Genomic DNA, 13,396 nt, shown 5'->3' on the forward strand with positions numbered 1-13,396 from the left:
CCAGCATTGTTTATAGAACATAGAACATAGAACAGTACAGCACAGAACAGGCCCTTCAGCCCACAATGTTGTGCCGACCATTGATCCTCATGTAAGCACCCTCAAATTTCTGTGACCATATACATGTCCAGCAGTCTCTTAAATGACCCCAATGACCTTGCTTCCACAACTGCTGCTGGCAACGCATTCCATGCTCTCACAACTCTCTGCGTAAAGAACCTGCCTCTGACATCCCCTCTATACTTTCCACCAACCAGCTTAAAACTATGACCCCTCGTGCTAGCCATTTCTGCCCTGGGAAATAGTCTCTGGCTATCAACTCTATCTATGCCTCTCATTATCTTGTATACCTCAATTAGGTCCCCTCTCCTCCTCCTTTTCTCCAATGAAAAGAGACCGAGCTCAGTCAACCTCTCTTCATAAGATAAGCCCTCCAGTCCAGGCAGCATCCTGGTAAACCTCCTCTGAACCCTCTCCAAAGCATCCACATCTTTCCTATAATAGGGCGCCCAGAACTGGACGCAGTATTCCAAGTGTGGTCTAACCAAAGTTTTATAGAGCTGCAACAAGATCTCACGACTCTTAAACTCAATCCCCCTGTTAATGAAAGCCAAAACACCATATGCTTTCTTAACAACCCTGTCCACTTGGGTGGCCATTTTAAGGGATCTGTGTATCTGCACATTGACTAGGTGAAAGTTTGGACAAAAAAAGTGTTAAACTTGGAAGCAGTAAGATGTTCCAACTTATGTACTCAACTGAGAATTTTGTAGTGATTAATTCACTTTCCATCTTCGGAAAGCCTATCTGCCATCCATAAGACATAAGTCAGGAGTGTGTGGAATATTGTTTACTTGCCTGGATGTGTGCAGTTCCAACAACATGCAAGAAAATTGAAATTATCAAGGACACATTATCCACTACATCAAGGAGAGTGGTAGCTATGTGTACTATACACTGTAGCACATGTTCAAGCTCCTTTAGCATCACCTTCCAAACTCTACCATCTAGAAGGAAAAGGACAGCAGATGTATTGGAAAACCAACAGCTACAAGTCATCTTCCAAGCCACACACCATCCTGACTTTGAAATATATTTGTCATTTCTGCACATCATTGGATTAACTCATGATTTACTACAAGACACCAAAATAGAAGTTGCTAGAAAAGCTCGTTAGATCTGGCAGTATCTGTGGAGAGAAATTAGAGTTAATATTTCAGGTCCAGTGACTCTTCCACAGTACTGAGGAAGGGTCACTGGACCTGGAACATAACTCTGCTTTCTCTCCATGGATGTTGCCAGACCCGCTGAGCCTTTCCAGCATTTCTGTTTTTGTCTCTGATTTACAGCATCTGCAGTTCTTTTGGTCTTTATTCATGATTTATTTTCCTTCAGGATTCTGTGAATGTTTGATGTGACAATATTATTATTGAATGCAGTCACTTCAGTTGCTAACTAATTCTCACTCAGACCTACATCCTTGACCTTCTATATTTCAATGACACTCAGACTATGAATGAGGAACGGCATTTCGTCTTTCGATTAGGCATTTTCCAGCCTTCTGGACTCAACATTGAGTTCAACAATTTCAACTTATAGCCTCTGTTCATATTTTCACACAGTAGCTAAATTTAAACCTCCTTTAGATCCAATTTTGTTTCCTGTTCCATCACCCTGCCCCTGTCTTGCTTCAGCATCCCTTTTGTTGTTTGGTCTTTTTAGACACCCTGCCTGAGACCTCCCTTTTCTGTACTTGCTTAAAGCCTGTTCCATCGACTTGACATGTTAACTTTGTTGCTTTTCAAACCTAATGCTGCCTAACCACTGATTATTTCCAGCATTTTTCTGTTTATATTTCACTGCAGCCACTTAATGTGCCCTTTCCTGCTGAGATCATTGAATAGTGAGAGGCTACATAGAACAGAGACATTGAGTACTATTTGAGTACCCTTCTTTGGAACACCAACACCTGCAAGTTCACCTCCAAGCCATGCACTACCTTGACTTGGAAATATATCACCATTCTTCATTGTCACTGGGCAAATATCTTGGAATGTCTTCCCTAAAGGCATTCCAGGTGTATCTGTGCCAGATGGACTGAGGTGAAGGTAGTTCACTATCGCTTTTCCCAAGGACAGTCAGGGAAGGCTGATGACTATTACCAGCTGCACTCAGGCTGTGAGTGAATCAAAACAAAACATTGCACTATGATTGAATCTGAAATATTCGTCAGTCTCTGCCATCAATTATGCCAGTGGAGTACAATTGTTGGTATGGTGGGGTGTTTCATAATAAAAAGAATCCTAAAATAATTTTTATTTACATCATCTAGCAAATAACTCAGTGCATTACTCTAGGCATATCACTGAAACAAACCAGAAATTTCCTGTGCAGTGAAAGTACAATCATAAACCCTCTGAAGAAAACTTTGGGCAGCAGTTCCTTTGATGAAAAGACATCAAACTGAAAGGAGCATTCTATTTTACTCCAAGATAGTAAGAACTGCAGATGCTAGAGTCAGAGTCAACACAGTGTGAAACTGGAGGAATATAGCAGGTCAGGCACCATTAGAGGAGCAGGAAAGTCAACATTTCAGGTCAGGACTCTTTTTCAGGACATGTTGGGTTCTGGCCCAAAATGTCGACTTTCCTACTTCTATTTTACTCCATGCGTCCTGAACTGCTGATGTTTCTCATGTTTTTGTTCTTATTTGTGATCACACAGTTCAATTGTTTTCAATAAAACTGTGGAGGAGAATGTCTTATGAAGATGATTCTATTAAGAAGCACAGGATTCAGAGAGTCTCAGGTTTAATTCTTGGTCTGTGAAATCAACAAAGAGTGCAACTGACATTGACACAAGTACCTTCCATCAGGAGCTGTTGAATAACTACCAGAACAGAAGCCTTGACAGCTTTGTCCTTCTGGACTTGGGGAAAGGTAGCGCATGAATCCAAGTGTAACCCTGAAATCACTTCACAGTACTCAGTTAACTATACACAGACCAAGGATTGAATGGAAAAATCCAGTCACGTACCATGCTGAATGATACATTAATCCACCTAGTGTTTCAGAAGTTGAGATATGATATCTGTCAAAGCACTTGCCTCTTTTCTAATTACTGAGAAGTGGGAATTATTGTAACAATGTCATGTTTGTTTAAAATAAATCATTTGTGAAGGAGTTAAAAACAAATTTAGTTACTGCTTAGAGCAGTAGAACTGTCCTTTGATTGTTTAAACATTGTTCCAGCGCAAGAAGAGTTGTTTGATGGGCCTTGGTTTATAGCTCAGTGGCTGGTCCATTCCATTCATCGTCATTATCGTCTTCATCCGAACTGTAGATTAGATCTCGTCTGGATGTGATTGCATTGAGATCCTGTTTATCTAGCCTTTGGAAGAGATTAATAAAGAGATATTCACACTTATCTAAATTAATAACCTGCATTCACATACAATCGTACAAGATCCAGTGAATTACTTTGATATATGGGTGACTTCAAAAAGCCAATCTGTAAGCAGCAAAATCCAACAAACAAAATTAGACAACGTTTTTGCTCTTTCCTATCAGCCACACTCTGGAAATTTTGGCAAGATACCCAAAGAAGTGAACTGGAAAACATATTGCTTTCTATGTTGCATTTTAAAAGCCACACACACTTTTTTAAAAAAATAAGCACCTAGATGAAATACGGTTAATGCTAAATTGAAGCTGCTGCTTCCAGAGACTGAAATTAGCAATTTATTAGTTTGGCTACTTAATAGTTCTTGTATTGGAAAGCTCAGTTGACACATGAAGGGGACATGTTCTTTGAATTTTGAGACTAGAACAAACGGGAGACACCCTTTAAGGAGAAGAGCCTCTATAGACAGATAAAGAAGGATACGACAGGAAGATAGTTCTTATCTAGGCTGTAAAACAGGATGCACAGGGATTATTCAGTTTACATTTAGTAGGACAACCCAATGAGATTATTGTAGACTTGTCTGTTTCATATCTTATTTTACTCTGTGAATTGAGTAGAATCAATTGAACCAAACTATTGATTCTATCTGTTGCTCTTTATGTTTTATCAAGCTTCATCTCATCCAGTCTGCTTTGAGACAAACATAATCTGATCTAGATCACAAGTGGATCCTGCCAAAGATATTCCTATTGTCTAACTGTTACAATTAGGAAGAATGTCCTGAAACCAAGAAACTATTAATGCCAAACATGAATGCGTAACAATCACCAAACTAGTTAATGAACTTTTCAGTGCTTGGTTGAGAACAAAGGCACACTCTGTTCTTCAAATGCCATCATGGGAGTCCAAAAGATTAGATTAGATTCCCTACAGTGTGGAAACAGGCCCTTTGGCCCAGCAAGTCCACACAGCCCCTTGAAGCATCCCACCCAGACCCATCCCCCTATAACCCACACACCCCTGAACACTATGGGTGATTTAGCATGGCCAGATGAGCTCCCTTCAGCACCTTAGCTGAAGGAGATGGCATCTCTGCTGATACAGCACTCATTTGGTGTTGTCCTGACGTTAGCCTAGTTTATGTGGTCATGTAAGAGATTTGAACGCAGCCTTTTGACCTCAAATGAGTGGAGCTCCAATCTGACTGACTTGGAACTGCAGAACAGATCTTCAAGCCCCTCTCCAAACAACTATCTCCAACTTCCTTCTCATCAAAGGCAACAAACCTAGCATGGCTGGATTAGGAGTTGGGAGGGTGTTGCTCTCCAGTCCCTTTCCAATTCTTCATTTGTAAACTGGGGACCTACAAACCACAAACATTAACACTGACCAATGGGTAACAGGCAGGTTGGTTCGGCTGAAGAAATCTATAAGAGCTTGTCTGAAGTGTTGTACTTGGGTTATTAAAAGCTGTAAATGTGTTTAAACGTGTGAACTGGGAAATCTTCAGCAGCTTTGTTCATGGGTAGTCAGGAGTTCAGCTGTAATGTTCAACTCCTGAAATGGGATCGTATTTCTCTAAAATGAACCACGCACTAACAAATTGTCAAAGATGTATACTCAGGATGAACAATAAATCCCACATTCCAAAGTTTCTCATTCCAAGAATTTTATGAACTGTCATCTCCATCAAAATTCCAATATTCCTTCCTCATTTGTTATGATTTGAATTCCTGATGCTTCTCATTTCTGAAATCTGGTGAGAGTTGTGCTTTCATATTAGCCTAATGGAGAATTTCAGTTTCATGATGCAAAAACGGTGTGGTCTGTTGGAATGCGTGCACAGGAAATTCCTGTAAGGAAGTGGCTGTGGGAGAGACACCCAATCAACACTCACCTTGCGAAATGAGGATCCCTGTACTGACCCTGAGGCTGGATCTATGGAACAAACAAATAAATTCAAGTGGATCAATACAGCAACTTTCACACAGGATTGTAATGAGCATTTCTATTGTTTGAGTAGTGGAAAAGTGAAATTCTGATGTCAAATTTGCACATCTAATGTTAAGACTAAGCTTGTGGCTATAAGGACTTCACTTTTTTTAAAACGAAAACTCGAGACCAGTTGCCCAATAATGACGGCAAGTAGAATCCAGGGTTGTGCACTGTCATAATGTTGCATATTCAATGATACACTATAATAGCTTCCAGTCTCTTTGCACTCGCGTCTGATTTTTCTAAATGCTGTTAATTGATAATACTACTCTGGCACAACGTTTGTTCACAGTTCAGGAAGTTGTTCCCACAGAAGCTACTTGCAGACTGTTGAGGAAAATAGCAAGTTGAAGATTTTTGTATTTGACTTCTCAAATGAAATAAAACAATTGGAATCATATGGTGATCAAGCCAGTTATTGCTCTAAGTTGTAAGAAATAAAAAGGTAAAGTCACCTTAGACTTATCAGACCATAGGACTGCTGTCTCATTAAAAAGAGGCAAATGGTGATCATTTACCCTGAGGATTACCATGTCTCAGAAGGAGCTGATGTGGGAATCTCAGCTGACGTGAGAATTGAACCCATACTGTGGGTATCACTCTACATTGTGATCCAGCCATTCAGCAGACATGAGCTATCAGACCCCATCATAAGACAAAAAGTAGCAGGGATCTATCATTTAGCCCCACAAATCTGCTCCACCATTCATTAAGATCAAGTGAGTGACCTCAACTCCACTTTCCAGCCTACTTCCATAGATTTTGCCTGACTTGTACACCAAAAGTTTGTCCAACTCAGCCTTGAAAAATTTAATGACCCACCTTCGCTGCTCCCTTTGGAAGAAAACTTTGAAGGCTAGCAATCCCCTCAGAGATAAAATTCCTCCTCACCTTGGTCTTAAATTGACAATCTTTTTATAAGCGAGGAGACGAAAATTGTATACAGTACGCTAGGTGTGTTTCACCAATGGCCTGTGCAACTGTAGCAATTCTAACTCCCTTGTGTAAGAAGCCAACATTCCACTTGCCTTTGTAATTCCCCCTGTACCTGCTTGCTAACTTTCCAGATCTCTCTGTGCTGTTGCATTGAGTAGTGTTTCTCTGTTTAAATATTCTGCTTTTCTAATCTTCCTGGCAAAGTGTATAACCTCATGTTTAAAGCAATAAGACCTGGGAGCAGAAGTAGGCCACTCAACCCATCAAGTCTTCTCCACCATTCAATGAGAATGTGGCTGATCTACTAACTCTCAATTCCACTTTCCTGTCTTTTCCCCATAACCCATCATTTCCTTACTGATTAAAAATTTCCTAACATTGTACTCCACCTACCAAAGCTTTCCTCATTTGCATAATTCCATATATTCCTGCAGGCAATTTGTTCCTCATAATTTGTTTTCCTTCCTTTAATTACAACAGTCTGCCCTTTGTCTAAGTTATTATTGAATTGTAGATAGTTGAATCTTTAGCACTGATCGCTGTGATACTCCACTCATTACAGTTTGCCAATGCTGTTAATTTTTAATTTATCCTGAGTCTGTTTCTTGTTAATTATCCAGTCTTCTCTGCATGTTAGTATATCACTCCCAACATGATATTGTCTTACCTGTGTAGTACACAGCTTCTACTGATTCCCCTTTATCCACCCTCCTTGTTGCTTCAACAAATTTATGGAACATGATTTCCCTTTCACAAAATTATGTTGACTCTGATTGATGGTATTCTGATCTTCTAAATGCCCTGCTACAATTTTCTATAAATAGATTCCAGTATTTTCCCACAACAAATGTTAGGTTGACTGGCCAACCGTTTCCTGTTTCCCGTCTCTCTCCTTTCCTGAATAGAGAAGTTACAATTGCGATTTTCTAATCCACTGGGAACTTTCCAGAGTCTAACAAATTTTGGAAGATTATAACCAATGCATCGATTATCGCTGCAACCACTTCTTTTACAACCCTTGGACACAGGCCATCAGATCTAGAATTTGTGAGAAGTTCCATTGGATCCACAATTTCCCTTTTCTGATTCAAGCATTTTTAAGCATGATTTGAGACTACATCCCTCAATACATTTACCGGTGAGTGGGCCATTGGTGTTTCATGGGCTGGCTCCATGGAGATGTGGGATGCTTCAGTCCTAACTGGTTCAGAAGATCTAATGATTGCAGGCTCATCTAGTGTGTCATCCAGTTCATTATCTGTGTAAGCTCCGCCTTCTGCGTCTGTGTCCTCGTAATCACTGTTTGCTCTGCTCTCATCACAGCTCAGGTAATCCATGCTCATGCTGGTCGATCGGTTCAGCAGTTCCAGGTTCTCAGCCCCTGTTTCTTCAGACTGAAAGAAAGTACAGAATAAGGAAAGGCTGCTTGGTTCTTTAATCCTAATTATACTCCTTATGGTGTCAGCTAAGGCTCAGTTGGTAGCACTCTCACATGTGTATCTGGGTTCAAATTATACGCCAGAGTCTCAGAAACAAATCTAGGTGTATGTTCCACAGCTGCACCTGTAGGTCTGCTGCATTGTCAGAGGAGCTCTCTTTTGTATGAAACATTAAACTAGGGACCCACCTATCTGTTCTGATGAATGTAAAATACCCTGCGGCATGACTGTGAGAAAGAACAGGATAGATGTTTATTTCCACTCACCTAGCCAGTATTTACCCCTCAATTAACATGACAAAATAAAACAGATTATGTAATCTTTATTCCACTGCTGCTTTTGGGAGTTTGCAATGCACAGATTGGTAGCCATGTATCTTACATTACAACAATACTTCATTGGCTATAAATTGCTATGAGATGTTTAGTTTAATACTAATATCTAAATAAATAGGTTTGCTTTAGCAATGCGGCAACATTTCTTCACCATAGCTCCATTATTCTTTACACGCTGCTCCTGCAAGCAATATTTAATTACCAACCTTAACCATTCTAAGGCTAACTGCATTGGAAGCTTCATGTCATAAAATGGGATGGAATAAGAATGATACAACAAAATCTATTTGACAGATTTATGACAAAATTGTTTGCAAAAGAATCCTTATAAAATATTTCCAGTATGACAATGTTGTTTGAGAATGGAATTTTCACCAGGACACCAGGACGTCAACTTACTCAGAAGAAAGTCTCAGACCGTTCTAATCTTTTTGGCTCGTTATGGCTTCAGGTAGTGTACTTATTACATGACTCATTGAGAAGCTAAAGATAAGCCATTTTCGATGATACCCTCCACATGAGGTGGAACATACTGTAAGCCGATGACATTTGAGTTTGTTGCATGGAATAACTTGACTGGAATATTCAAAGAGAAAAAAAATACCTTATCTTCAGGAAACCACACAGCCTGAGTCTGCTGCTCCTTAATTGTTGCTTTCAAAGCTTCATACCAGGCACTAGAACCAGAATTCAGATTTATTGTACCTGTGGATAAAATCCATAAAATTAAAGAATGTAATTATCCAAACAGCCTTCAGAATAGACTACAGTTCTGCTTAGATTTATACTCGAACCAGAATAGGAAAAAAACTGGGAATTTGCGTGAATGTTGACTAGCACTATAAATGCCACTTGGTAAAGGAGAGAGGTTACCATATGCCAAAGTAATGGTTTTAGCACTCTAACCTAGACTGAGTCTTACCCACACTAAGGAGGCTGTCAACAGAATGTCATAAAACAATTCTTTGCATTTTAGTTGAGAAACCCATAATGAGGGATGTAGCTGTGAGTAGTCATTGCCTAATAATTATAGGAGCAAAGGAAGACAGCAATGTAAATTCGGTGCAATGCGTTAGTGCAGTTCTCCTTTGGAGAGTGTTATGTAGGTTGGAAGCTGGTCAATAGAAGGACTGACAACGCTGTCTGCATTGAGTTGGACCTTTGTGTAATTGAGGCCTCTCTGAGAGAATGTGAAAAACTGCAGGTAAAGAAATTCTTCCATAAAAGCAATTGTTTCTCATACAGCCTAAAACCAGGCCTGCCAGCCAGTTACGATTGTTACTAGGAACATAAGAGAACGACAGAGGAATATACGAGCAGTGGTAGCCTATTCAGCCCATTGAGACTGAAAATCTGTCTTTGTATGAAGAAAAATATTGTCCAAAAACTGCCATTCCCAGCGTTGAACATGTGCCTCATCTCCTCCATGGCCTAACATATCTCTATCCAGTTACATATCTTTTAACATCTCTGTAAATTCTTCTGTGAGAGCTGGCTTCAAGGAGGCACTCCCATTTAATCCATTATTAGTGCCCACAGCTGATATCTCTACAGTTGTCATAGATGAATAAATGTAGTTCCCTGAAATGTAATGGGGCTGAATTATATGAGGCACCAAAATTGCAATGCCCCGGCTAAAAAGACAGGAAGGAAACCATTAAGGGGAGTGCCTAATAGCTCGCAGCCATTACTGATGAACTGGAGGCGGGATTTCCACCCATCAGTATGTCCAACCTCAGAGAGCTGCCAACCAAATGTCAATAATACACCTGTACTTCAGGACAGATATGCAGTGTTAAATCAAGATTTGGAGGCCTCGCTGGCTGCCGAGAGATAGTGCCCAGGAAGGGAGGGGGGGGGCGCTAGAGTTTGCCGTTCGTCAAATGTCAATCTGAGGTAAAACCTTGTGAAGCTCCTCCAGTGAGCCCAGGAGTGGATAACCATGTCCACTGCCAGCCCAGGTAGACTGTGTTAGGCCTCTTCAACCTCTTGGTAAATTCTGGTAGCTTTGGGATCAGGCCCTTAAGAAAGAAAAAATATACTATTTAAGGTTCTCAGTTAATCCACTGGCAGGGGTGACAGGTGGGTGCTGCCCAAACTTGGTAAATGCAGTGTGAAAGATTTTAACAAAGCTCCTCACTCCTCAGACCCATCAGCAGGTGAGATACAATCCAGCCCCTGATGTTAACAAGAGTATTGGAATAAATTCTCCCTTTTCACATGTCAGAGACTGAGTACGGGCAGAGCTGTTTTATCTCTTCAATCTGCAACTTTGCAGAAAAAGGAAAAGAATGCTGTCATCAGCATTTTCAACAAAGCTGAAATCAGGTAAACCAGAGACAGAATCATGAACATATCAACTCTGGGGGTACCAGGGGGCCTGAGTTCAAGCCCCACTTGCTCCAAAGGTGTGTAAGAACATTTCTGAACAGGGTGATTGGAATATATGTAAAGTCTGTGTGGGTGGGCAGGGTGTGCTGAGTTTAACTAATCATTCCCAGATTGAAGTTGCTTGCCTCCCCTCATCTCCTGTAGATGCTCAGTTCAATTCCTCAAGGCTGTTGGAAAACCATTGGTACATAATCCAACAATCTAACTTACACTGAATTACAAAGAATGTCCAATAAAGAAACAGGCCGTTCAACACAGCTGCTCTGTGTGCTATGTAAGTGTCCTCCCTGCCTTAATCCAACCGTATTAGCACATCCACTCTTCCTCATATTATAATCTGACTTCCCTTAAATGCACTAAATTAAATGTAATTACAGTAGACAGCAATGACAGGGCATTTGACTGCAGTGTTTTGTTAACTCGCTAAATCAATTCTCAAGATGGTATTCCCATTAATCATGGACTGGATTAACTCAGTCACCACATTCTATAAAACATGCTCAGTGGGTTTGAGACATTTTATTCAAGCCATTCCACATATTTCAAAGCTGAGGTAACAAAATGTAATAATGAACCAGTTATTGTTAGGAAGTTGTTGAAAAATGATGCCACCAAATTATCTTGTGTACAGGAAGCTGAAGCGTTTACCTGTAAAGAGGTGAGACCAGTATTTCCTCAGCTTTACAGCTTGATTGTACAGACTCTTGGAGCTTTTCCTTGACTGAGGGTAGAGGTGCTGCCTCATGGCTTTCACTTCCTGTTTGTTCTCTGGATTAAAGAATACCACAATCGGGTACCACTTGACATAATTTAGTCGCTCTATGGCGGAAGGTGTGATATCAAGTAGGCCATGTTTGTTCTGTGAATTGAATTGAAATTACATTTCTCACTGAGTGTCACTCCAACCCTTTCCCCTATTTTCACAATAGATTGGTCTATTTAATTAATTATTATTCTCCTGCCCCTTCTCTCTCCTGAAGGTTATGATCCTTGCCAGGTTCCACTTCCATATACATTGACGACCCTCCAGTATCCATGGCTTTAATGTAGATGTCAGCATAAAGAGTCAGCATAACCAAGTATTCAACTGTAGGCAAGATTGTTGCCCCTTCAGTCTGGTCCAACATTCAACAAGACATGACTGAACTGTATATAATCTCCAAAGCCCTGACTTTCTTCCGAAACTTTTAATACGCCTGCCAAGCAAAAACCTAAGAATTAGAGTTTTGAAATTTCCAAATGTCTCCCATCCTTCAGTCTTAACAGTGATTTTGAGGGACAGTACCAGATTTCCAATGGTGCATTGTGTGAAGAACTCATCACTGGTGAACAGCTTCGATGTAATGTGGTGTTATGTTCCCTTGTTATGGGTCCCTTCACAAGAGTAAATATTTCTGTCTGTGCTTCCTAATGCTCACATTTGTGCATATTGGACTAATTACTATCATGGGTTTGCTTCCTTTTTAATTCTGGAGCATTGAGGCCAATTGCAATATCCCAACCGCTGCCAGGATGTGGATTAATGAACCCAAGTCAGATACCAAACCTGAGACTTTCCAGGTTGGCATTAGTCCAAAGATGCCAACTTAACCTAAAGAGCTGTCATTTGGGTTACTTGTTAATAATTTGAACAAACAACAATTAACTGTTACATAATCAACCAAGCTCATCTCACCTTTTGAGCTATTAGTCGTACAGTTTCAAGTTTGATGACAGAGGATGATCCCGTTTCTTCGGAATTCCTCTGTACCATTTCTAGAATGGACACATTGTCAGATTAGTGAGAATTCAGAATATCCATGTCAATCATAATGCAACAATGAATGTGGACATATAACCTGGTCATTTATCTTAAATGCTGCTGTTTGTTCCTATTATGTACAGTTTAGCTGTCACATCTGCCTCCTCAAAAGCCCGATGACATTCTAAATGTAACTAAGTGGACCTGACGTACTTCAGGACATCCTGAGGATGTAATGATGGTATATGTAAATGCAAGAAAGCATTTTACTTTGTTATTCCACAGCTGTTTAGTTAGGAGGAATGTTTGAAGGCGGATTGGAAGTAATCAATACACCAAACTTTGGCCAGGGTGATTTCCCCTGGGGAGAGGGTATTCTTTTTTTCCAAATTGAACCAAGTTTGCCAAGCACAAATTGAAAATGTTCACATTGAGGAATATCATAATTTTTAGGTCTGTAAAGCCAGCAAATTATTGTAAAAGCAATAGTTTCCTGCAAAAATATTTGCATGCACTAGAGGAACGGGCCTAATCGTGGTAAATGTCATTAAATGGAGACAAATGCAGTGAGGTATAGGTAGGCAAGATGAACATTATATATGCTTATTAGCATCTATGAGTAATACCGTAAGTTGTCAGGGAAGAAAATAATTTATCTAAAAGACAAGGTAATGCTATGAAGTGTGAACTATTTTACTCTCAACACAGATGCTGCCAGACTCGCTGATATTCCAGCACTCTCCATTTTTATTTAAAAGTTATGTCATCTACAATATGTTGCACTTCTTTTAGAAAAAGAAATGGATATAGTGCACAGCTCACTCTGGGTTCATGACCAATACAGAGAAGCCACAGTCAAATAAAGCAGGGAACTGGGCTACAATAGAACTATTCAATACCCATTGAAGATTACCATTCTCTCCTTGTACAGCTCATTGGTTACATGATACTGAGGGCACTGAATTCAGTTCTGTTTCCCTTGCACGGTGAGTGGCACAACAGTTTTGATAAAAATTCTGAGATGCATTTGAATAAATCTCAACTGAAAAGTCATAAATTACTCTAATGGGAGATTTATAGATGAGACTGACTTACAAGTGATCTGATAAAAGTGTATAAGATAACAAAGGGCAGCATCATATATCCGCTGATTG

At 40.1% G+C, this 13,396-nt stretch overlaps 1 protein-coding gene across 2 annotated transcripts in view; it reads right to left on the reverse strand.

Annotated features, from left to right (window-relative positions):
• Nucleotides 1-368: 368 nt before the first annotated feature.
• Nucleotides 369-13,396, reverse strand: part of LOC125465784 (tight junction protein ZO-3-like) — a 96,632-nt gene continuing 83,604 nt past the window's right edge. For both annotated transcript variants that reach the window (XM_048559634.2, XM_048559633.2), the window contains exons 16-21: nucleotides 12,177-12,256; nucleotides 11,150-11,360; nucleotides 8,715-8,815; nucleotides 7,473-7,730; nucleotides 5,303-5,343; nucleotides 369-3,390 (exon numbers count right to left, since the gene is read on the reverse strand). In XM_048559634.2, the coding sequence (XP_048415591.2) occupies nucleotides 3,282-3,390; nucleotides 5,303-5,343; nucleotides 7,473-7,730; nucleotides 8,715-8,815; nucleotides 11,150-11,360; nucleotides 12,177-12,256 (800 nt within the window). In that variant the 3' untranslated portion in view covers nucleotides 369-3,281. The remainder of the gene's footprint in view (nucleotides 3,391-5,302; nucleotides 5,344-7,472; nucleotides 7,731-8,714; nucleotides 8,816-11,149; nucleotides 11,361-12,176; nucleotides 12,257-13,396) is intronic.

This window comes from Stegostoma tigrinum, chromosome 30 (genome assembly GCF_030684315.1).
Source record: "Stegostoma tigrinum isolate sSteTig4 chromosome 30, sSteTig4.hap1, whole genome shotgun sequence".
Lineage (NCBI taxonomy): Eukaryota > Metazoa > Chordata > Chondrichthyes > Orectolobiformes > Stegostomatidae > Stegostoma > Stegostoma tigrinum.